Below are 25,186 nucleotides of genomic sequence, written 5' to 3'. Positions count from 1 at the left end.
TTCGGTTTTTTGCAAACGGGAGCTTTCTGTATAATATTGGTGACGCTGAGCACGTTTCCAAGGCTACCGTCTGTCGGGCAGTCAGGAATGTTACAGTTGCACTGAAACGTCTCCTGTACTCGTTTGTGGTGTTCCCCGGTCATAGACCCACAAGATTTATCAAAGAGGGATGCCACAAAATTGCAGGTATCAGGATGAACAAAACTTAATTCATGATGTGGTGATACTTGAACTACTACTTAAATTTTACATTTATTTTCAGGGTTCCCAGGCGTGATTGGCTGTATAGATGGCACTCACATTCCAATCATTGCTCCTTCAGTAAATGAAGGAGACTATGTGAACAGGAAGTCTTTCCACAGCATTAATGTACAGGTACATAGTTCCCTGTAGCATTTCAAACTAACAAATTATTTCATTATAGTAATGGATGCTAATTTGTGTTCTCTGCACTGTGAAGATCATATGTGATGCTGCCAACATTATCACAAATGTGGAAGCCAACTGCTCAGCCTCTGTGAGTGGTGGTGGTGGAGGACCCCCACCTGTTTTTCGGGCCTCCGCTTTTTTTCTGTTGGCTATAACGGGTCACATTTGAGCATACAGAGTAAGCAAATATGTACTTGTAATGTGCTCAGATAATTTCAATAAGTGCTTACAGAGGGGAAATTAATGTAGCCTCTAACTGCAATTGATTTACATGGGACAAACAGACCAAGCACTATGGCTCATAATACAATTACACCTTACCTGTTTGGACTATATTTTTATATTTCATTTTTACTTGCTGCCAGGAACGTTTGGGGCCTGTTGGGTTGCACCTGGCTCACATCACATCACAAAATCAAATGTATAAAATAAAAAATAAAATAAAATATAATAAAATAACGTGTTAAATGGGTGGAAATCCCTAGATCAATGTTTAAATTAACACTCACGCATTGACTCTGTCGGCTATGTTTTGCCATGCATGCTCCCTTTCTTTTGCAGCTGAGGCTGTGTTACTTTTTTTCCGCGGAATTTGCATGTTATCGGCATATGCTGCCATCAGAATTTCGGCCTCAAGCGCTGTAAAATACATTGACCGCGCCTTCTTTCCCTCCGTCTCCATGGTGACTCGCTTAATCTGTGCTCCACTAATCAGGGCTTTATGTATCCTCGTGCGCGCGCTTAACTTGGGGTTAAAGCAACTCCGCGTTGACTGAACTAATTGTTATCAGCCTTTCTGAAACCGAATATTCCGAGTTGGACAGTTCGGGGTTACTCAACCCTGAGTATCGTTTTTCACTCTGAGTTTTCTAAACCGGCTTCCTGAAATAGGGCCCAGATTATGAAAGCTCATGTCTATAAATCATTGGCTTTTAGAAAGGTCCCATAATGTTATCTTTAATTGACCAAGAGTTAAAACCAGCATAAAAAGCCCAACCTCTGTTCCTCAGAGGGCAAATACACGTTAAAACGGGTCCCCAATCCCAGTCCATGAGGGCCGGTGTCCCTGCAGGTTTTAGATGTGTCCTTGATCCATCACAGCTGGATTGAAAAAAAAAAAATTAATAATAAAAGAAACAACGAGATTGATGGCTCTGCAGACGAAACACTTTCTCCTCTCTGATATATCAAGGTCCTCCAAGTCCACTTGCACAGCCAGACAGACTCACTACAAGCTCTGTGGTGGAGAAGTTACTTAGAGAAACAGTTTAAAAGGTCCCAATCCCAGTCCACGAGGGCCGGTGTCCCTGCAGGTTTTAGATGTGTCCTTGATCCATCACAGCTGATTTAAATGGATAAATTACCTTCTCAACATGTCTTGAAGTTCTCCAGAGGCCTGGTGATGAACTAATCATGTGATTCAGGTGTGTTTGACCCAGTGTGAGATCTAAAACCTGCAGGGACACCGGCCCTCGCGGGCTGGGATTGGGGACACCTGCGTTAGAGTAATCAATAGCAGCAAACATTGATGGGTTTCAGTATATTCAGACTTCTTTAGTTATAATTCAGAAACAACCAACAGCATAGAAAGCCTATTAACTTCAAGCACAGTGTGCAAAGAGAACAGACCATACAGAGTTGTAAAACAGACTGGATTAATACAGATGAACATGCACAGCAGTGTATGTGCACTTTAAAAACAACACAAAACTGTAATATACAGTATAACATTGCTCTCCCACAACTCTCAAAATTGAAATTTAGTTTAGGTGTAACACTTTTTGGTCAGTGCACACCATAACTGTTTTTCAAGTTACGCAGACCTTTAAATTTAGTTTTATTTCAAAGATAAATAAAAAATTCTTTTAAAAAACAAAAAACAAAAACAAAAAACCAACTTAAATATTTGACATTTACAGTGAAATTCTTTGTGGGGGGCTAACAGGTAATTGCAGTTATTTACATGTTCTAGTCTTGTGTGAAAACTTTGCCGTACTCCCAAGCAACAAAGCCCATGTTAGCAAAAACAGCAGTGTGGGTCGAGCCCGAGTCGAAGAATACTATCAGTGACAAAAATAAGCACCAATCTTCATACAGTATTCATCACAGTTACAACTTACAAACACAACGTGGGCAGGTAGAGATCACCATTCACACCCCAAGAACACTGGATGTGCTTTCACAAAAGACTAGATTTACAAAGAAACTACAGTTTAGATGAAGCATACTGAAATTGATGTCAGTCCAATATGCCAGTAGATATGAATGATGAATTTAATGGTGTTAATTCGAACTGACAGTCTGTGTGTCCTTCTCATTTTCCAGGCAGGGTCACAGAGTTAGACTTCCTTGACTTTGCCCATGAAGATTTTGCCGTTGGTGCAGTGGTGACTGTTGCCATTCTGAAGGTGCTTTCCGTTGGCCACCACAGTGAACGGTTCGCTGGTTGAGCCGTTCTGTTTCGACTTTTCGGGCGTGAGGGGAAGTCTGTTGCCTTTTATGTAGGCCTGCACCCAAAAGTGGGAGAACAGGAGAAAGAATAAGACCCCATACATCCAGATCAGGTGGATCCAAAAGGGGACTTGATAGTCACACTTTTCCATGAAGTAGTATTGGCTGATGTGAATGGAGACCAGAATGAACTGCGTCTGAAAAACAACCACCCCTCCCAAACATTAGTTTTTGTAAAACAGTTGAGCTGTAGGCAAAAATCAGATATGCCATTTATTTGAATTTTTTGCTGTGGAAAATGCAAAACAACGTACAAGCTGGATTGCAGTCATGTACTTCTTCCACCACAAGTATTTGTGGAAGCGAGGCCCTGCAGCAGAGAGTGCGTAGTAGGTGTACATGATAACATGGACTGTTGCATTCACCATGGCATGGAAGGTGCCCATTCCTCCAGCTTAAGAAGGGGGTAATAAAATATTATGTTAATGTAAGGATGCAACATCTCACAGAAAGGTTGTGCTGGTCTTGCACTGTCAAACAATGCGTTTACATGCATTTGTAAGCTCACCGGGTGTCAGGGTGACGCCCCACCACCACGTCCAGGGCATAAAGGAGTGATGGAAGACGTGAAGAAATGTGATCTGACCTTGTTTCTTTCTCAGCACAAAGAATACCTGCAAAAGCACACATGGGATCAGTCACGGTTAACTCATCAAAAGGCCAAAATAATAAGGGGAAGATTTAAAAAAAAAAAAAAAAAAAAAAGAAGGAAAATGCACCTACTGTGTCAAGAAGCTCAATGAATTTGGAGAAATAAAACAGCCAGGCCACCCAAATCATCTGTGGAAAGGAAGAGGGCTGTGATGTAAGATATCTGACACTCAATCAGAAATAAAGTAAATTACATTTAAAAGACCCCCCCCCAAATATATATATATATATTATTAGCTTGAGACAATGAAAGCTCCCCTGTAAAAATTTACTGACTTACCCTAAGAGCCTGTGGGCTGGTGGAGCGGTCAATAAGGTCGCATCTCCATGTGAAGGTGGTGGCCCATCCAGACATCATAAACTAAGTGTAACGAAAAAAAAAAAGAAAAAAAAAAGAAAAACCACACCAGCAGCTTTTAGCACTGACATCACACCTGTAGTAAAAGAGCGCAAACAAATACCTTTTCGTCTTACCTCATACACTATGTAGGCATTCAACAGAACCATGGAAACATTGTAGATTATCATGGCGGTGTTGAGGTGGAAAGGTTTGCGATTTGCCATCACGCGAGGCCCCACGTACACGGAGAAGGCAATGTAACCCAGGAGGATGGTCGTCATGTGCACGGGGCTCTGCATCAGAGGGTAATCTCTGACTCTGGCATCTGGAAAACGCATACAGGAAACACAGGCATGTTTTAGTCCTTGAGTCATGTTTCCATACTGGAATATCTGGGTGGGTCCACCGGCAGTTCAGGTCATACATACTTTTGTGCTGTTTCACACCTGATGATGATGACGAAATAAAATGTTCTGATTTGAGCAGATTGTAGGTGTGAAGAGAGAAATGAAGACACTTACCAGTTCTTGATTGTAGATAACTGTGGAACTCAACAACGCTTGTTATAGCCTCTTGCAGCATGGTGACTGCTTCCTCTTTACCCTTTCAAAACACCTGGAAAAAAACAACGAACAATACAAAAAGACAAAGAGTCAGAAAACAAGAGATAAAGCGGAGCTGAAAGAGGTTGGTTGGGCAGGTGAGCAATAATATGACTGCTCAACCTGCTGACTCAACGACTGAACAAACAGGAGACAGCTGGATGGCCTCAACAAACACCCCTGAGTGCCCTCGGCTCCAATTTTTCAAACAGATATACAAGGAAAAAATGAGAGCGAATTTAAGAACTTCTTTCACAGCTCAGACTTTTTAAAAAGAAAAAGTCCTTCATAGATATTTTGGGCAGAATTGTGAAACGCGATTTCAGATGACAGGTTTTAAACAATGAAATGCTCATTGGGACTAACAGAGCAAGTCAAACAGGTGAGGCAAAGAACTTGGCCCATGTGGCCAAATGAGTGAATGAAATATGAGCAGATCATGAAGCTCAGGTAGTAAAATTGTAGAACGAGACACGATCATTTATGTTGTTTTGAACTAGTTCAAGCTTGTTCTTCAGTTTTGACAAGAAGGTGAAAAGCTACAAGGTGTAACAAGTGACTCACCCTCTGAGCACTCCTGTATGCGAGGAAAGCAGCTCCTCAGCCACAGCCGGCAGCACTCAATCCAGTGAATTCAACAGATCTGCGACACCCGTGAGAGCGATCAGGCAGAAAAACCAGAAGCATGAAGGGATTTTCCGTGGGTTGCAGCCTCCAGCTGTCCTCTGATGTATGATATTTACACAATCACACAGAAAACAGTAGCTAAAATGCTTTAAGGAAAGACCGATAAAGAAACCGAGAGAGAGAGGGAGATGAGTAAAAGTGACAGAAGAGCTATGACAACTATGGGACTGGGCTCATTCAGCTCAATTTAAACCCCATGGCTCTACTTTGTAGTTTCACAACCACACCCTGTTTCAGTGCTTGGCTCCACCTCTCTGTCCACACTGAGACTGCCTGTGATTGGACTGCCTCATCAATAAGTGGTGAAGGCGATAGGGTGAAAGAGTTAAAGGCCCCCTGCATAAGACACCTACAGCCAAAGGCGACTACCTCCATTGTTACTTAATAAGTTCAGTAAAATGCAAGAAAACAAACAGAGTTATGTGAAAAAAGTGAACTGATATAAAAATACAGATTCCCAAATGCCATGAAATAAATAAAGTAAAGAAGTACATGAGGATAACGTAATAATGTTATCCTTCATACTTGATTTAGGTTAAAGGTTGCAAACCCACACAATACACTTACAAACCTAACGACACATTTGGATTTGCCCAACCCTTGCAGCTATTTGACAGGCCCTCTGGTGCCTCTGGTTTGACCTGTTCCCCAAGCACCGGCGATGCTGGGCGTGAGGCCTGGATAGTGTTAGAAATTTACTCGGCACCACAAGATTAGACGGAGAGGCAGGAATGAAAGGCATCCATGCACATGAAAGAGGGCAAGAAGGAAGCGGGGAGAGGCAATCAGTGCTGTCTGTTTACATATCGTATGACACTTTAACACTAAGTGCACTCAAGTGAAAGCATGAAAACATAAAGTGGAAAAAAAAAGTGAAATTCTTTTGGAAATGCAACGCATTGTGTCAGAAAGTAAAGACTTTCCAACATGGGCAGTTTTAGTTTCAGATAGAGCCCCTTAAAAACTCGACAGGTGACTTCCTGAATGTGCCATTCACATTCATGGCAGGCACCATATTGTAAGTGTAATATCCTGATCTTGTTAACATATTAACAGTTCAGTTTCACCCAGAGACAGGGCTCTTACAAAAGTGAAGGACTTCTTCTAAAAGCATGCTAAATTCATGGGCGCTGTCAGTTTCACATGCAGCCAGAACTCTATGCAATGACAATTATATGTTAAATCATCCATGCATTGGTGGAAATGTGACAAAACCTGAACTTAAAATGATCATCCAAACCAAGTCTAACTGTGCAGGGTGAGAGCAACATGTTGCTTATTGGAGTGTTTTTGCCCTTTTTAAGCATAAGCTGACATGAATGTGAGACTTGGTGTTTTTGTCTCCAGCGACGTGGTCAGCTGTTTTCCATTGCTGCCATATTCCTAAATAATACAGCACACTCCCTGTCCATCTTGGTCCTGTGACTGTTAAACACTGACTTTAGTTTATCGCATATGAGCTAACAAACCGGCAAACAAGCTGACATTCAGTCCCACTGCGCAGCGCAGATAATAGTTTCCCTCACTTTGCCAATTGTGGAAAATTAGGCAGGATGGACCTCATCTGGATGTGGAAAAATGAATGAATGGGTGTGGGGGGGATTCTTTAAATTCTCAGCTCTGTGCTTTATGTAATAGCAGTGAGGATTGCTTAAGAAATCATATGGTTGCCCATGCTCATACATTCTCTCTTCAGTGATTCTGTCATGTGTGGAAGCCGGCACTCCAGAGCAGTTTGTGCTGTTTGTGAAGAAACACAGTCGAGTTCACATGTGGTTAGCAGTGGCCGAGTTATGTAATTCATTACGTTTATGTATAAATACCCCAACATTGTCATTTTTAATCCATTGCTTGTTTGCAGCCCATCTAAACAAAACTGTAGAGACATTACCAAACACTGAAGCTGAAAGGCACTTTTCTTTTTCTTCTCCCCTCCCCATGCATGTGAAAATTCAGGTTTGTGATACTGATCATATGTGTGAAAAGGTTTTTTCTTTCTTATCACTGTTTTCTTACAATAAAATCACTTATCTGGCAACTGTTTTGCTAATAACTAAGACAGGTGCCTGTCTGCAATGGAAGATAACTGGAGTCTGAGATCTTAAGTAACATTTCAATGGCAAGTTTTAGGTGAGGAATTTCAAAAGCCTGACAAAACCTTTTAATATTGTGGGTATTCTAGAAAAATCCATTCAGTGCTATGAGTTCAAGCTTGGTTTTATTTATTAATTGTTTTGGATTTGTTCAGTTAATTTTGATCATGTAAACAGTATACAGGTTGTAATTTAGAAAAAAAAAAATACTATACAAAATACTGCAAAACACATTATAGTCTCACTTTACTTATTCTGATTCCCTTTACATATAGAAAAGTATTTAAGTTGGACTTTTAATAAGTTATTGCAGGTGTCTGACCCTATAAATGTATTTATTTATTTTTTTATTTTTGATCATGCATTTAAATGTTAAAGCCTTGAAAACTACTTTATTGTGCAAAACTGACTGAACCAAGAAGCCACACCGAAAATCTTTTGAGATCATATGTTCCCATTCACCTGAGTTTGGACAAGTAAGTGCACTCCCAGTGAAAACAATGACTTAACTTTATAATGCTTCATCTAATCCTTATGTGAATAAAGCCTGCATCAGCAGCAATCAACATGCCAAGAGAGGTAAACACTCTTTCAGGGAATCACCATGCAGAAGTCTAATCTGTTTGCAGATTATTAGCTTGGTTTTGAGGAGGAACGGCCATCATTCGTCACTCCTAATTTCTTTTTTTTTTTTGTCTAAAGGGGGGTAAAAGTGCAAGTGGTGTGTGATTACTTTCTGAGTTACAGAAGAAGAAGAAATTCAAAATATGTGTGTGTTGTACATTTATGACCGTGCGTTTGTCTTCCTGAAACTTTAGTTTTCAATCCCTTCTGCTGAAGACCTAAAGGACAAGATGTTTCTTTTTTCCACAAGAGTATAGAATAACAAATAAATTACATAATGTGCAGCAAGAAGTTATTCAGACTGACTATGTGTCAGAGCTGTATCAAACTAAAAAAAAAGGTCCCTAAGTTGCTTTTTGTCTGTCAAGTGTCAAGTTTTGCAATTCTGTTTTTGGCATTAAAAAATGTTTTCTGTTTATTTTTTGCATCACTTTGGTTCTCGTGGGATTTTATTTCACTCCGAGGTCTTTCTCTAATCTTTCTGTCTAGACAAACACAGTGACACAATGTTCCTTTGGCCTCTGAGCATTTAGTCCTCATGTCTGGAATATTTATACTGTCAGAGTTTAACTTGGCAGATGTTACATAAACATTAAGCATGTGTAGTGTGATCATCTGAGGCATGGTGTCCTTGTTTGAGCAGGAGCTCATTTGCAATCCTCTGCTGAGATTTGACTTTGCAAATCATCTTTCTGTGCATTTAGCTTACAATAAAAAATAATAAAATCTTTCTCTTTATTCGGTTCATTTATAGGGATTAAAAGAAAAAGGAAATGTGAAAGGATGTAGGTTAAAACTACTAAAGAGAAAAAGCAAGGATACAAGAAACCGTTCATAGTTTCACATCCAGCTATAGTTTAACCTTTTATAACCAGAGCATCTTCACACTAACATTTATCACAATACTGAATTTTTGTATTTGTTTTTTTACAACTTTTTTTTTAACAGTTTCAGTTTGCTACACTTAAAAGTTTTCCAGTTTTCTCTTGAGTTCCTGTGTCCAAATTGTTTGAATCCGTGTTTGCACTAATTGCTGTTTTGCTTTTATGTAATTCTCAGTTGTGGATATTTTAAGAGGATATTTGGCTCAGGTCTTCAAAACACAGGAGAAACAGGAGAAACAGCAACACTGCAGGGAAATTAATGAAGCCAGCTCAAAAATTTCCTTTGGATCAGTTTTTATGATTTAAAACACACGAGCAATTTAAAAGCAAAGTAGCAAATCACAGTTTTTCTTTTCTCTTTTTTGAGGATGACTGTTTGAAATGAAATAACAAAATATTTAATTTAATATACTTTAAAAAACAGTCTTTTCAAATAAAAAAACTTACATTTAACCAATGCCTTTCACCTGTTATTTTTCATATAGTTTACATTGTAATATTTATTCCTACTTAGATCACTTGTTTTCTAAAAAGCCAAACAAACTAAATAATAAAAGCCACACACACACATTTTCATATCTTAGTGAGGACATTGCTTTCCTTAGCCCCTAACCAAAACCGCAACCATCAGAAATGAATACCTAACCCTAACCTTTACCCTGACCATAACCCAATTGTAACCCTAACCCTAAAAAAAACAATTTTTGAGCCTCAAAAACGCTTTCAAATTTGTGAGTACCGGCATTATGTCCCCAGAAGTGACTGTTGTCCCCACAAGTATAATGGGATACTAATTTTTGGTCCTCAAAAAGATGTTTAAACAAGTACATCCACACACACACAGCAGAAAACAACAACAACAAAAAATATCTGGTCTTCTTTGACTGAATAGATGACAGAAAATATAAAGACATTAAGAGTTTTTCCTTTTGTGTTCCATGACTGTAGCAAATATTTCTTTGTATTTGTACTAAGTATGACAGTGCAATGACAATAAAGAGTTATCCTATCTTATCTCATTATCTTAGATAGATAAATAAATAAAAAGATCAGGATGCAATGCAGTAAATCTACATAGATATTACCAAACAACACCCACGAGCAGAGCGGGACATCTAGCGGCGTGAAGGAGCTCTGCAGGGGATTGACAGTGGCACAATTCTGGCTTCAGTTACATAAACTTTGGCAGGTGATCGTCTCCTGAGTCACACCTGTGCTCAAATCACAGCATAATGGTGATTTGGATCAGTGTGTTGAAGGCTGAATATTAGAAGAAATTCAAACGAACTGGCTATTCTATTAAAGCCGAGCTAATCGCCCCTCAGATTTGTGAATGAAAGTAGTTACAGTTGAATTGTCTCCCTCTGTCCGCCGGGGTGAGAAGCTGCTTGTGGTGGGAGGGAGGCGGCGGCTGTCAAACTCCTTATCCGGGCTTTTCCCGGCTCTGAAACGAGCACACCCACCGCGCGCCAATGGCAAGGTGGAACAACAGGTAGGCGTCCTCCACCCGCCTCCCTCCCTCCCCTCCGTCGGTGCGTCTCGGAGAAGCAAGTGGACCCACTATCCGCTGCGTGGAAAAGAGAGCAGAACTTCGCCCGTTGTTTGCTTGATTGTCTGGGCCGGTTTGTCTGCACAGTGGAGGAGTTTTTATGCGCTTGCTCTGACAGTCCAGCTTTGTTTGAAAGCCCTCAGAGATTCGCTCTGAAACGTCTACTAATTAATAAATCGGATAAATCGCGTTTGCGACATCAGGCGCGGGTGTTTGTCATCATGTGGATATGCTGATGGTAAGCGTGGTCTTTTTCTCGCGTGTTAAAGCGGTTCAGGGATTTAAAATTAGGGTTAAGTTGTGACTGCAGTGAAAAAAGCTCGATGGGTTTGTGTGTGTGTGTGTGTGTGTGTGTGTGTGTGTGTGTGTGTGTGTGTGTGTGTTATATTGAGACTGGGAAACAAAATATTTCCTCAGTCATTTTGTGGTATCGCCGTTTGTTGTTGCATAATCCAAGAAGTGTAGCAATAAGTTGACTATCCCACCATGTGACTCACAACAATAACGCCTCCATCATATTCTTATGTAAGTTTCTGCTCCCGTTTTAGAATCCAAATGTCTTTATACACTCACCCACCATTCTTGTGAATTAAAAAAAAAAAGTGTGTAGTAGCAGCAGGGATTTTTAATCACCTGCTTCGTTTTCCTCTTATCTGACCTCTTTTCATCTACTCCTATTCCTCACAGCTGCCATATTATCTTCACCACTGAACTCTGAGCTGATTGAAAGAGGTCAGAGGCTCTCTGACTTACAGATCCCCCTCACCCTGCATGAGGACATGGAGGTCCTGCGCAGGTCTTCAGTGTTTGCTGCAGAGGTCCTGGATGTGTTTGACCGATCACTGACCGAGAAGGAGCTGGTGACCCAGTCTAAGGCGCTGTGCAGAGACTACATCTTGTCGAGGCTCAACCAAAACGGGTTGGGATGGTCTAAAACTGAACTCCATTTTTCTCCCTCAAACGCAGCGCTGGCTGAAGTGTCTATGGTGCTTCTCTGTCTTGGTAAGTTTCCATAAATGCCACCTTATCGATGACCTCTGAACCATGATTGCCTTGCTTCATTATTAGTGCTGTCATGAAAATAGCATGACATAAAAAAAGGATAATGGGTATCTTTGGGATGTTTTTTCTTCTTCTTGTCCAACAACCATACTTAAAATGAAAGGAAATGTTGTGTTTAAGCATCTCAGAAATGATTGACATTACATTTCATGCATTTGCAATCTAACATGCATTCCATTTTCACGATCTGCCGATTAGCTGCTCAACTAATTGATTATTTGTTTGGCCCATAAAATGTCAGAAAGTAGCAACGGCTGTATTGAATTTACACCTGCTTTCAGAGAATGGTAAAGAAACCAGAAAATTGCGAATGATTAGAGACTGAATTTGCTGATCACCTACATTATGATCCTGTGTCTGGAGTATTTGCTACATTTGCAATATATTAAAGCAACACATTAGGCTTATACTCCACATGTCTGTACAGCCTGTACTGAGCATTTGAAGCTCTGATGAGCTCAGACCAAATGATGAGTCGAGGATTATATCTGCATGTGTGAGAACAGCTTGAACCAAAACCAGGCAGCAGCGGTCCAGCCCTCCTCTTCACATCTATCTTTTCTCAGCACACGGGTATCTGAGGGAACTCTTGTCACGTGAAATGTTTGAATTCAATATTCAAGCAGGTTAAAATGTGTGACGTGGTACACGTTCACCTGTTTTTAATCTCCTTCGCTCAGATTCACTTCCTAACAGACTTTTCTCCTTTTCTTTTTTTTTTCTGCTCTCCCTCTGTTACCTAGGCGATGAGCTGGAGTGTATACAGCCCAGTTTGTACAGGAACGTGGCACGGCAGCTCAACATTTCTGTTGCCATGGAGAACATGGTTTCGGATGCCTTCATCGGTGTAGCAACAGAGATTTTCTCAGCAGGTACAAGGCTGTTATGAAGCTCAGTGTTGATGATGATGATGCATCGCAGTAGAAATTAAAAGAGCACAGGAAGTGACCTTCACTGCTGACTGCTTATAGAGGCGCTGACTGCTTATGGAGGCACTGACTGTGAACCTCTGCAGCTTTCACCAGGCTCATTCGGCTCAGAGTGAGTGGGTGCGAATCAGATGTAGGTGGAGTGAGACTCCATCTGAAACACATAATTAGTCCTACATCCAAGTTTCTATGTTTAGACATTAGTTTACTAAATTGAGCCCAAGTTTGGGATGTGGATGCTGAACATAAAAGGGCTTCTTGGTAGCGTTGTCGTGTCTTGCTAAGAGAACTCAAACATTTTTCTTTAATTAATATAGAGTAGTCCTGTGACAGATTGGCGACCTGCACAGGGTGTAAGCCATCATGTCCAATCTTGGGCCTCTCAAAACGATGCACAGGAAGGAAAATTAATGCAGAGCGGCAGGGGATAATGGTGTTGCCTAAGAAAAGATTTTGGATTCTCTAGTTGATTTTTGGCTTTTCTGAGTTTTGATCTTCCTGAGCCTACATGTTCTTAGGTTATCTTTGAGTTTTCCTCCATGTTGCTTCTGCTTTCTTTCTGTAACCCTAAAATGTGTATGTTACGTTAGGGGTAGCTTGCTTCTCGCCCGCTGTCAGCCGGGACAGGCTTGAGTCTGGTTGGATGGGCATTTAAGAAAATAGAATGAAGGCCGGATGGCTGTATGAGGTTGAATTGTAGTCACTGTTAGTCTACGAAAGCTAGCTGCTAACTCCATAGTGTGCTAACGAAGACTGTTCAAAATCTAGGAGACACAAATCCCTGGGTGAGTTCCTTCAGGATAGTTATCAAGTGTAGATGTAGGTGTGCTGATCTGTCCGCTGTGGTGAACTCTTCCAAATAAGGCTAAAGCTGAAAGAAGAATCATTTAGCCAATTATAAGATATGTAACATAATTCTGATGCTTAATTTTGTCTGCATTTTCTTGATTTTTTTTTTTTTGTTCTTAAATTTTGCACTGATACAGAAGCAACTGCTGTTGTGCACAAAGAAAATCACGATCTCCAGCTGTGCTCTTTGGTGTGATTTTTTTTTTTTTTTTTTTTTTTTTTTTTTTTAAAACTAGTGTAAAGTCTTTGTGTAAATAGTTCAGGTGTTGTTTTTGGCAAATAATTCATCTGGTTGTTGTTGTTGTTATTATTGTTGTTATTATTATTGTTGTTATTATTATTACATCCAGTCTAACATAGACACAGCCTTACTTTAATACCCTTATGTAAAAATTTGCAGGCTACACCAGTGGAGTTCTGGGATGATACCAGCCATAATTTTTTTTTTTTTATCATCAACAATTTTTATTTATTTCATTTTAAACTTCAATAGAGAACTTAAATGCATAAATAAATAATTTAAAAAACAAAACAAAACAAACAAAAAACAACAAACCAAACAAACAAAAAAAACAAAAAAAAACAAAAAAGTTATCCTATTCTTTCTTCGCACACCAATCCCCACACCACCACTCTGTCATTACTCCTCTGTTCTTCAAGTTACAGAAAGCCAGCTTGTGAAGATGGACCAAATACAATCATATTGATGCAATTTATCTAATAAACCATAAGTCACTTTTTCTTAAGATGCCAACTTGGCCATTGTCTTTAGCCACTCTTCATAGGGAGGGGGTTCTTTTTCCGTCAATGTCTTAGCAGGACCTGTTTGGCGTAGTAAGAGCCAGAATAATCCATCTTTTTGTATAACTGGAAAAATCTCCATCAGAAAGTTCTGTGGTTATACCAAGTATGGACAGTTTTGGTGAGATACCAAATCTCCTTTTCAAAACACTGAAAATTACCTCCATTATGTTTTCCCACCAATCCCGAAGTGGCAAACAGCTCCATGAGATATGTAAAATTAAAGCGTTTTGACCATCACATCTCCAACATTCGTCCGTAGGGGCCAGGTTCCATTTATACAATTATTGCGGTGTTCAATGCCACCTATGGATTATCTTAAATTGAATAAATCTACTGCCTGTTTCTTTATACATAGTATTAACATTTTGAAAACATGAATCCCATTCAACTGAAGATATGTCCAATGCCATGTCCTGGGCCCAGTAGCCCTTAACTTTAAGGAGAGGGTCAGCTGACCGTTCTTGCAATAAATGATAAATCTTAGAAGTGATACCTTTACCCAAGGATGATCTTGAGAGCACGACTTCCACAGGGCTGCCCACAGGACAACTCAAGGGGGTTCCCAGCCACTTTGATAATGAACTATGTATTTGAGCTTATCTTCAGAATTGATTACACTGCAACTTATATAACTCCACAATTTTATCAAAGCTTAAAAAACATTTGGTCCCACAGTCAAATAAATCTGATACATAAATGATGCCTGCCTTACGCTGCTGTAACCAGTCAACCGATGTCCCTTCAATTAAAATTCTTTTATTCCCCCATAAGGTTGCCGAAGGAGTTTTAATAAAGTCCCAGCGACCCGGCCTATGTAATTTACACCAAAATGTCTTCGCATTTGCAATTATAGGATGGGTAAGTTTATGACTGGTATCAAACAGCTCCCTCCAAGGAGAAATACCGCCATTAACTTCTGTCTCTATATGGGACCAAGTGGGTTTAACTGGTGCAGTAGGTAACCAAGCTCTAAGTTGTTTCACATTCATCACCCAATAATACCATTCGAAATTAAGCAATGAAAAACCTCCTTGTTTTGCACTCGCTTGAAGTTTCTTAATACTTAAACGATGTGGTGAGCTACCCCAAAGAAACTGCTGGATCAAAAAGTCTAGATCTTTGAAATACTTATCTGGAATGTGTAATGGAATATTGGATAAAATATAAAAGATCATGGGTGCAGTCATCATCTTAATACAGCTAATTTTACCCCATATTGTGAGACGTACGCCTGGACCATCTACCAAATTCCATTTTTATTCTTTCAAACATTGGCTCCATATTTGGTCGAACCATCTTAGTGTAATCCGAGGTAATTTGTATCCCCAAATACCTCAAACCATTCACGGACCACCGAAACTCCCACTGTTTAAATAAAGTATGAGGGCAGTGTCCTGACATAGGCATTGCCTCTGATTTATCCCAGTTGACATGATACCCTGAAAGCAGCGTAAAGCTTTCTATACATTCTAATAGGACTGGAATAGACTTCCCAGGCTGTGCCATAAGTAACTACATATCATCTGCATATAATAGAAGCTTATGTTGATTATTATCCATCAAAATTCCAAATATATTTACATTATTTCTCTGTTTTTGTGCCAAAGGCTCTATAGCAATAACAAAAAGCCCGGGGCTAAGGGGACAGCCTTGTCTTGTGGATCTCTGTAAATGAAATAGATCTGATATGAGCCCATTCGTCAATACTCGCGCTGAAGGCGAATCATATAATATCTTTATCAACCTAATAAAATTGTCACCAAAACCAAACTTTTCTAATGTCTTAAACAGATAATCCCACTCAACACAGTCAAAAGCTTTAGCAGCATCCAGCGATAGGGCCACTGTTGGATATACTGAATCATAAACATAATTTTGCAAATTAACCAGCCGCCTAATATTATCTGAACCATAGCGGTTTGGAACAAAACCAGATTGGTCTGCATGTATTATTTTTGCTATTACTACTTTTAATCAACCCGCTAAGACCTTTGCCAAGATTTTTTGGTCAGAATTAAGCAAAGATATGGGGCGTTAACCACTTGGGTCTAAAGGGTGTTTCCCAGTTTTAGGAATAAAGGTTATAAGTCCAGAGTGCATTGACTGAGGTAATGAGATACCGGCCAGAATTTTTAAAATAAGTTGGCCAATAGGTGAAAATATTTTTGTTGTTTTTGTTATTTTAATTTGTGTTTATTTACTCTTTTTCCGATAAGATCTAGAGTTTTGTTTGTTTTGTTTTTTAAAAAAAGTGAACTTTGGAATAACTAACAAAGACTCAAAGTTAATGAGCTGGGAACAGATAAAAATCCTCTGCTTCCTCTGCTAAATGTCATCCTGTCTCAGTCTATGCTCATGTAGCTTAGCAACATCTTCTTCCTTGCACCTATTCTTCTTCTTGCTCTTCCTGTGGAGGCTCCACAGCAGGTCATCTCCATCTCACCCTATCCCTAGCATCCTCCTCTGTCACAGTCTCTCCCATATTAAGTCATGTAAATAACACTGTGCCATCCGTGAAACTTCTCTGCGGTCTTGCCCTTTTCCTCCTGCCTGGCAGCTCCATGTTCAACACCCTTTGCCCGGTATATCCACTATCCTTCCTCTGCATGTGTCCAAGGTTGTCACCAAACTGCTCTGCCTCAGCTGTCCCTTTCTGATGTACTTGCTTATTTAATAAAAACATATGGTCAGCTATTCCTGTGGTTCATTAGATTAAAACCAAGGAGAAGATGGCTTAGGACAACAGCAGCTGTCTCTGGCTTGAATGTGGAATTTCTTACTTGATTCACGGTTGTTACCTCTGGATAAACAGCCCAAGTGGTTCTTCCTGTTATTCCTGGCTAGGAGTGATTTGTGCTAATCTAGTGACAACAGAACAAATGTGTCAAAAAGCCTGTTGGTTAAATTCTAGTTGAGTCTATTTGGGTGAAGTCGATCATGCTGGTCTTGGTCTTGTGCCTTTTTTTTAAAAATTTTTTTATTTAAAGTTGTCTTGACAACAGATCTGTTTTGTAAACCGTCCAAAGAAGGAAAGACTTTTTGAAGGATCCAAATAAAGAGTGACTTTATGTCCTCTGTATGCGCCTCGGGAATAGATTAGAGAGTCTGGTAAAACTTTGACGCGGGACCAGGAAAGATCAAACACAGACTTGGTTAATGACATTTTCATGCTTGTGTTCTGGATAAATGTCTGCTCTTTTTGACGTCACGAGGGTATCGTTTTTAGAAACGGCGTGGGATTCCTCCTCAAGAACAACAAACTGGTGAACCCAGGCAGCCCCAGCCCTCTGGGACGGGTTGGAACTTGACTATAAATAAAGAAAAAAGGCATGTGTGTTTTTCCTGCAGTCTCGAGATTGTTTTAAAACCACCCTTTAAGCTTTTAGTTAGTCATTACTTTGTGGTGGACATAAAGGAATGACATTTATATGTCATCTGTGGATCATATCTACATATCTTCCTTTGGAAACAGTCATCTGTTCTGTGGTCGCCTTCAGTAAAATCAACACGGCTCATCTCTCCTCCATCCATCTTCACCTGCCTCCCACTTCTGTTCTTTCTCTTTCCGCCCTCCTCTCCTCCAGCTTTATCCCCAGCAATCTTGTCTCTATTCTTGGCCCGCTTCTCAGTAGGGAGGGAGACATGACGTGCTCTGACAGCTTCCACGGACAGTTATCTCATTTAAGCTCTATCCTTTAATAGCCACACTCAGAGGCTGTGGCTCAGCTCTAAGGAGCAACCATGACAATGCAAGCAGGGCTAAAGGGGGCCAATGCCATTAAGCCCTGCACTGCATCAATGACGTTCGTTATAACAATCCCTTGTTGCACTGGAAACTTTGCCTGGAGTGGCCGGATGCCGTCATTTATCATATTGGACTGTTTTGAGGTCGGTGCCTCTTGGGTAACGGGACAAATACTTGGTCTTTTTCAGCTCCGCTGCTTCTGCTCCATTCACAGTTCAGTTTTGAACCTGTTGACCTTCCCGTATCTGAAACTGCGTCAGTGGCAGTGCAGTCTAAACCTGTTTATTTTACAGCCTGGCGTGGCCTTATCGATAGCATTAACACCAGTTTGTTGACTTTCATATTTACAAGGTGCACCAACTGCCCTCTGTGCTTCCTGTCAGGTCACAGAATATGAGGCTGGAAAGCGATGGGTGTTGCTTTGTGTGGGAGGGGATGTTTATAGTGGGGTAAAGATGGCAGTTTGATTTTCGGTGGCTGCAGATAAACAAAATCCAGATCAGCTTGAACTGTGGAAGCACAGATACACAGATATAGAATAATTAAACATAATCCACTGGTGTCTGTTTTTTCCTGTAGGCATAACATGGGGTAAGGTGGTGTCCATGTTTGCGGTAGCTGGAGCCCTGGCAGTGGACTGTGTCAGACAAGGCCATCCGGCTACAGTGCACATCTTAGTGGACAGTCTGGGACAGTTTGTCCGCAAATTCCTGGTTCCCTGGCTGAAGCGACGGGGAGGATGGGTAAGTTTCTGCCTCAGCAAAATTTTGGGCAAACATGAAATGCATAAAAAGTTGACATTTGAGATACAACAGCGATTTGCATTTGCTAGTTTTGTGTGTGTGTGCAGGGGTGGGGTGGGGATTTGAATTTGATGCACTGCTTTGTGCATGACAAACATGCTGATTGTGCATGAAGCTCGGTCAGCTTTCAGTCGTCTTTCAGCAGTCTGAGATACGGGGATGTTATTTGCTTACTCTGGCTTCCTGCTGGATGATTTGATGAAAAGTTTCTGCTGTAAAGTGGATCATTCTCATGCTTGATTTAAATAATATTCAAACTCTGTTTTATTTTACTTTAGTGTATGTGTGTCTGTGCATCTTCCGAGTCAGACAGTATTTTTACTTTTAGTGGACTGACAAAAGAGACAACAGATTGCAATAAGAAATGGCACTAGTAAAAAGGCATTATGACATTTAACTCATTCGATTTCCTCAGTAACATTAATTTTACAACTTCTTTCTTTCAGACTCACAAATTCAGGTAGAAAACAAAAACTGTAATACTAGTGACATCTATAGACTAGAATTAAAATACTGAGATCCTCACATACTGGGGAAAATAAAATATGAAATTTCATTTAAACAGTTAATTTTATTTGTAACAATAGAATGCAACTTTATTTGTATAGTACATTTAAAACCGAAGGTACACCAAAGTGCTTCACAACAAGGTTAAAACATAAGATATAAGATAAAAGGCTCTAAGAGAGTACCCCCCCAAAAAAAAAAAAAGTACAGACAAAATAAGAAATAAAACATTAGAGCATAGTTTAGAAGATAAAATTACTGGGTATTCATAAATATAAGGTGGGGGTATTTATACAGTGGAACATTAGTAGAAGATAAATAACATAAGGGTAAATATAGGGAATGTGCACTAACTAACTGAAAACGCTCGGTCAAACAGTTTTTAACTGAGATTTAAATGAATAGATGGAATCAGAGGCGCGGATAGCAGCAGGAAGATTGTTCCAGAGGCTCGGGGCTGCCAGGGCAAAAGCACGGTCACCTCTGGTCTTTAGTCGGGATCTAGGCTGCACTAAGAGTAATTGTCCTGATGATCTTAGAGCTCTCCTAGGGGTATATGGACTAAGGAGTTCAATGAGGTAGCACGGCGCAGCATTGTTTATGATTTTAAAGGTAATTCCAATAACTGCAATTTAATCACACATTAAGTGTGATTTTTTAAGTGCTAAAAACTCTGTTCTTCTCTAAAATGCATCTAGTCTGCTCTTTTCCAGCTCCTATGTCTATTCGTGGACTGTACCAGGGTAGTTTTGCATGATTCACAGTTCAAAAATAATCCTTACTGACCTTAGATCAGTCCTCGTAGTAGCTCCTCAGTCCGCCGGCTATCTAATTCTCTTTCTTTCTTATGATTGGCTGTTCCCAATTGTGACTAGCCAGAGCTGATGCAAAAGTCTGCTATCAGTGACATCATACAGATTCAAGAGTAGGAAAAAAAAACCCCTCATCTGAAATGGAGTGTGCAAAGCATCTGATGCTTTTTGGCTCAAAGGAATTACTTGCACAAACACCTCCTGTTCAATATGAGTGTCCACCATTGCTGCAGTGCATTCTGAAAGTGTATGTGTAAAATTTTTTATATATCAGAAAATAAATGGAAGCACAAAGTTTCCCTTTTAATATTTAAACTTCAAGAAATTTAACAAGTTTGTTTGTTTTTAAATATCCCTTTTATCTCATTTTGTTAAGGTGGAGATCACAAAATGTGTGGTGAAAAAGGATTTTTCTCCTGAAGAAAACTGGCTGTCCTCTGCCTTTGAGTCCCTCAAGTGCTTCCTCACGACGATGTATGTCTACATCATGAAGGAGCCGTGAACGAACAGCGTGTGGGAGGTGGGATGGTGGGGGTGTCATGTGTGGGATTAAAATCTCAGACTTGTCAATAAAAAGCTGGAGTGGAGAGGGTCGCTGTGATTGATGGGGATTGAGCCTGCCGGTAGATTTCAGTTGCTGTGTATGGCCATCAGCAAATGTTTGACCAACAAATGTTTGTGTTCTCTTAGTGTCGGCTGAGCCCGTGAAGTGGTTACCCTTCATCCAAAGAGTAGTCACCGTGACATTTAAGAGCATATCACTCCGCCTCTATGTATTGTCTTACTGCTTTAACCAGTGTAGTAAGCAAGGCTTCTCCAGTGTTGTAACGTGAGGCTGTTCATACTCCAGAGACAAACACTCAGACATTTTAATGTGGTGTTTCTCAGAATATTCACACTTAAAGAGGCGAAAACTGTGTTTGTGATGAAACTGACGCTCAGCTGGCTGGGTCCTGTTGTGAGGTTTGAGTCTGGAAAAAGTGAGTTCACGCCTCAAGAGTAATGTCAGGTGGATTCAACTGTTTACACTTCATGGAGCAACTCTATTGTACTTCACCAAAGCACAAAGAGTCTCTTTACAAATATGATCCATTTAAAAATAACGAAGAGAAACGTTGGATCTCATTGCGCTCATTTTTGGCCAAAGAACTCGAGGAATGGTAATATATATATATATATATATACTGAATGTGCATATTTTTGTGGACACTGATTTCCTTTTAGATTTGTAAATAGTCTATTTATGATTTTATTTTTTTATTTAATGACTTGTATTTCAAACCACTGCAGTATGAGGACGCCACTACAGCAGCTGTTTAGGATGATTGTGTGTGATGGGTGTCACTTTAAGTGTGAACTTATAAATGTGTCTAAAAGTTTTTATGAAACCTATAATAAACTTCAACCTTCACAGACGGGACTTTTGTGATGCTTTTGTTATAACAGGCTCATCCTTACCCTTGCTGTGAGGAATTAGAGGTGGTAAAGAACAGCCCTGTAGGGTGACGAGGTGAGGGTGTTTATTGCTGCCTGGGTCATTGAGGAAGAGCTGGATTTGGTTAAAAAGAAGCGGCTTAGATAATTTTGAAAACCTGAGGCAGACAACTGGTGGAAAAAGTGTTTACAGGACCCCTTTGTTGCAGGGAATTAGTCGCTTCCTTTACCCAATTTGTCCCTCTTCTTACAAAGGCAAGAAAACGGAGCGAAAAATAGAATTTTACACGAGGATTTATAATATCATGCAACTAAAGACATCAGAGCTTTAACTGTTCCTCAAGGTGCTCCACAATCTTAGCTCTGTGTTTACATTATATGGCGCTTTCTATTTAAAAACCATGGCTGTAACCGTCATGTGTCAGCCTGCAGTGTCTTCTCGTTTCCAGCGCCGATGTTGTGTGTTGCAGTGCATTAACACACGCTAATCAGATTTGTATCATCCATCAGGACAGAAACGCATTAATAGACTCAAACAAGCAAAGACAAAATGAGTAATTTAATTTATCCAGCACACGAACAGTGAAGCTGCCCCCTCGCAGACATGGATGTCTGTGAGCACATATGTGAAAACAGTGGCCTTAAATAGTCCTTTTTTTCTACATAGTGCCACTCAGTAAAAGAAAAAACCCCTGAAGCCCACATTCAAAGGACAGTGCAATGTCTCCAGCTGCTTTAGCTTACAATTTTATGATAGTGCAGTGACAGTCACATATAGTACTTCTATTATCTTCACATTGAAATAGCTTTACAGATTAAATATACACCATGAACATCCTGATATTGTCTGTGATGTTTAACTAGTGGTTAAGATTAAGTTTGATTATTTCAGTTCAACAGGTTATACCACAGCCTTTTTACCACATAACAGTATAGAGGTATATCTCTGTAGATTTGTTTATGTTTTTCTTGCACAGCTGGAATTATTGATCGAGTGTTTCCAGATATATTTTTATATCTGGAAACTTATTTCAGTGCATGAGAAGCCCTCCTGCTTGCTCAAGACGATCGACGGTAGGTGATGCGCAAGTGCTGCATCAGGGGCTGGTTGTCTGTTGCCATAGAAACTGTCTGCTCCAGCTTCCCGTCAGACCGGAGCTGAAACACTCTGCAAATCTAAAGAGGGGAAAGCGAGCAGGAGTCATTTTATTGATCACAAGAGGTTTGATGGCCAAGTGTCATATTTAATCCTCTTATTTCTGCAGCTCAGTGAGTGCGTCTTGCAGACTCGGGATTAGCTTTACCTGCTTTACGTAAGGCTCTTTTGCAAAAGAGGTTCGGGCTAGTTGCTGGGACTGCAGGCTCAGCTGCTGCCCTGTCAGCTCTCCCTCCTCGATTTCCACCAGACCTGCAGCAGATGACACAAGGGGTATCGTGTGGGTATTGAAAGAAGGGTAAATCACTGGAAAAAAATAATTAATTTGCCACAAATGTGATCTAATAAAAGCTTTTTATCACTGCAGTAAGCTTTAAAAAAATACTGTTTGAAAAAGTTTTCTTTCCTGTGGTTATTGAATGTCATAGCAGGAAAACACAGATGAGTAAAACACATTTACTCGGCCCTGTAAGCTTGAATATCAGGAAAAGCCAGCCAAACGCAATCCAGACATTATTGTGTTGTTTTTTGCACTGAGAGACACTTTTGGTCCCCTAAAGAGGATTTATCCAGAGCAAAAAAAGAAAATTACCAGCACTGTAATAACATTTTTAAACATTTTGTCAGTTCACCTTCATTTAAAAATACTGGTGGCCACCAGTGCTGAGACCAGTGTTACCCCTCAGCCTTCTGGTGGACACATCAATGGTATCAGTTTCAAAATCCTGTGACGACAACACCCCATCAGGCTGTAGGGCCTACAGGCTTGTGGGGTGGTTACTGGTGATGACGAGCAAGGCTGATGCACATTTACAAAAGGTACATCGGGACTCATCACATCACATGACCTTTAAAAGCTGAACCAGAGTCCAATCTGATGAAAAAAAAAAAAGGTGAATACAATGACGTGAATTTCACCTGAGTTCTGTGCAATGATGAAGGCCACTCTGTTAGTCCCCGGCTGCATTCGAACAAACCCGCACTCTCTGTGCATGGGCTTCTTAGACTCGGCATGAAATGCATTGAACCTGTAAAACACGACATCAGTGGGAGATCATGTGACGTCCGGTGACGAGCTCTTGTTATCGGCAGATTTTATTAATTTTATTCCAGTTGAATTTAAATGAAATACACAAACTTAAAACTTACACAAAAGACATTTTCCAGCGTGTTAAACTTAAGCATAATTTATGAGTCTGTTCTCTTGAAACACTGAACTCAAAGTCACAAAGTTCACTCGTAAGATATTCTGACGTGCAGAACAGCCAGTGACCTTGCAGTTATATTGACTAAATGTTCCAATCTATAAATATCTGTTATTACTTGATTTGCCACTTCTTCATATAACCTACATGAAGTTGATGACTGGTTGTCCTACATGACTGAAATGCAGCGTCTCTGTGTAACGGAAAGGTTTTATGGTGGGGAAGGAGCCCTCTCCTGGTTCATCACACTCCCAGGTGCCCAGAAGCCATTCCAGAGGGAGGAGGGTGGGGTTCAGCTCCACTGATGGTTAAAAAGATAAAGCACAAGACACAAACAAACAAATTACGCAGCATTACTATAAAAAAAGAAAAGAAAAAAGAAGCTTCATCATGTAATCATGTAACAGAATCATTTTCTGAAGGATTCAAACTGGATTTGTTTGATTTGCTCCTTGGGCAGATAGACTTAAAATCTGAACCATCTTCAGTTAAAAGAAAAATGTCCTAATTGTCATGGCATGATAATGTTTAATACCAAATATATTTAACAGAAGCTCTCTTTAATCAAAAGGATTAAGATTTTTAAACTCTTTAAACTTCCACTAGAATTTTTTCTTATTACTTAAAAAAAACAGTCAGAAAGTCAAGCACAGAACACGTTTTTGTTTATCAGATGGGCAGAGATAAAAGCAAACTGCACACACTTTGTTAAGTAAAATAACCCACGCTCTTTGTTTAACTACGTGCAGACTCAAAGACCATTTAGAGGCAGGGAAAAAACCTCCGACAGGAACGTTCAAACTTGCATACATCTATTTTTAGGGAACCAGAAGAAGGAAAACACAACACTACATGCCAAACAGTAGCTTCCATCCAAAATGGCTTTAAAAGAAGGAGCTTTTTGGCCAGTTTCAACAAATGTGGAGATTTTGTAGCAAGAAAAAGGAGTCTGAGGCTAAATCCCAGGAAAATATGTCACATTTAGAGAAATGGGTATAATAGAGAGCCAGATACTTAGACAGGCAGACTTTACCAGAGAGAAATGTTCCCAAGCAAAAAAAGATGAGCTAAATTTGTCACATCATTCAATGCAGTGGAACAAAGCATTAAAAACAAATTAAGATTTACTGAGACTGATAATATCCACAAATTACACTTAATCAATTTTAGGAAGCATGATGTACATGGCATGCATTGTCTCCAAGCAAACCACCAACAAACATGACCGGGTAAAGAAAACAAAACTCTATCTATCTATCTATCTATCTATATCTATATATCTATATATATATCTATATATAGATATATATCTATATAGATATATATCTATATCTATATAGATATATATCTATATCTATAGATATATATCTATATAGATATATATCTATATAGATAGATATAGATATATATCTATATATCTATATCTCTATATATATATCTATATCTCTATATCTCTATCTCTATATCTATATATATCTATATCTCTATATCTATATATATATATATATAT

The 25,186-nt window shown here is 39.7% G+C and overlaps 3 protein-coding genes across 3 annotated transcripts in view; 1 reads left to right on the top strand and 2 right to left on the bottom strand.

The window, feature by feature from the left end:
* Positions 1 to 2,137: 2,137 nt before the first annotated feature.
* On the bottom strand, positions 2,138 to 5,420 carry elovl1a (ELOVL fatty acid elongase 1a). The gene is made up of 8 exons (XM_005912787.3): positions 5,098 to 5,420; positions 4,453 to 4,546; positions 4,066 to 4,256; positions 3,872 to 3,952; positions 3,664 to 3,720; positions 3,449 to 3,554; positions 3,195 to 3,334; positions 2,138 to 3,077 (listed from the first exon to the last, which is right to left on the bottom strand). The coding sequence occupies exons 2-8, from the start codon at positions 4,511 to 4,513 to the stop codon at positions 2,769 to 2,771; spliced, it is 945 nt and encodes a 314-aa protein (XP_005912849.1). The 5' UTR covers positions 4,514 to 4,546; positions 5,098 to 5,420; the 3' UTR covers positions 2,138 to 2,768.
* Positions 5,421 to 10,275: 4,855 nt separating this feature from the next.
* Positions 10,276 to 21,752, top strand: bokb (BCL2 family apoptosis regulator BOK b). The gene is made up of 5 exons (XM_005912788.3): positions 10,276 to 10,608; positions 11,058 to 11,372; positions 12,176 to 12,304; positions 18,339 to 18,502; positions 20,258 to 21,752. Exons 2-5 carry the CDS (start codon positions 11,150 to 11,152, stop codon positions 20,381 to 20,383), a joined length of 642 nt encoding a protein of 213 aa, XP_005912850.1. The 5' UTR covers positions 10,276 to 10,608; positions 11,058 to 11,149; the 3' UTR covers positions 20,384 to 21,752.
* Positions 21,753 to 21,859: 107 nt separating this feature from the next.
* The window catches only part of thap4 (THAP domain containing 4), a 9,289-nt gene continuing 5,962 nt past the window's right edge, over positions 21,860 to 25,186 (bottom strand). Inside the window, exons 2-5 of the mRNA XM_005912790.3 lie at positions 23,824 to 23,977; positions 23,390 to 23,499; positions 22,620 to 22,723; positions 21,860 to 22,491 (exon numbers count right to left, since the gene is read on the bottom strand). Coding sequence (XP_005912852.1) covers positions 22,375 to 22,491; positions 22,620 to 22,723; positions 23,390 to 23,499; positions 23,824 to 23,977 — 485 coding nt within the window. The 3' untranslated portion in view covers positions 21,860 to 22,374. The remainder of the gene's footprint in view (positions 22,492 to 22,619; positions 22,724 to 23,389; positions 23,500 to 23,823; positions 23,978 to 25,186) is intronic.

The sequence above is a fragment of the Haplochromis burtoni genome, unplaced genomic scaffold (assembly GCF_018398535.1).
Source record: "Haplochromis burtoni strain Fernald_Lab_line unplaced genomic scaffold, NCSU_Asbu1 Contig_3, whole genome shotgun sequence".
Lineage (NCBI taxonomy): Eukaryota > Metazoa > Chordata > Actinopteri > Cichliformes > Cichlidae > Haplochromis > Haplochromis burtoni.
This window is presented reverse-complemented; position numbering and strand designations above follow the sequence as displayed.

Bases quoted from the DNA above. Each gene is read 5' to 3' on its own strand.
- elovl1a (XM_005912787.3), bottom strand. From the start codon at position 4,513: ATGCTGCAAGAGGCTATAACAAGCGTTGTTGAGTTCCACAGTTATCTA. The intron at 3,721-3,871 runs GTAAGTCAGTAA...TCCTTTCCACAG, and splicing joins CCAGCCCACAGGCTCTTAGG to ATGATTTGGGTGGCCTGGCT. The intron at 3,335-3,448 runs GTGAGCTTACAA...CCCCTTCTTAAG, and splicing joins GGGCGTCACCCTGACACCCG to CTGGAGGAATGGGCACCTTC.
- bokb (XM_005912788.3), top strand. From the start codon at position 11,150: ATGGAGGTCCTGCGCAGGTCTTCAGTGTTTGCTGCAGAGGTCCTGGAT. The intron at 12,305-18,338 runs GTACAAGGCTGT...TTTTTCCTGTAG, and splicing joins AACAGAGATTTTCTCAGCAG to GCATAACATGGGGTAAGGTG. The intron at 18,503-20,257 runs GTAAGTTTCTGC...CATTTTGTTAAG, and splicing joins TGAAGCGACGGGGAGGATGG to GTGGAGATCACAAAATGTGT.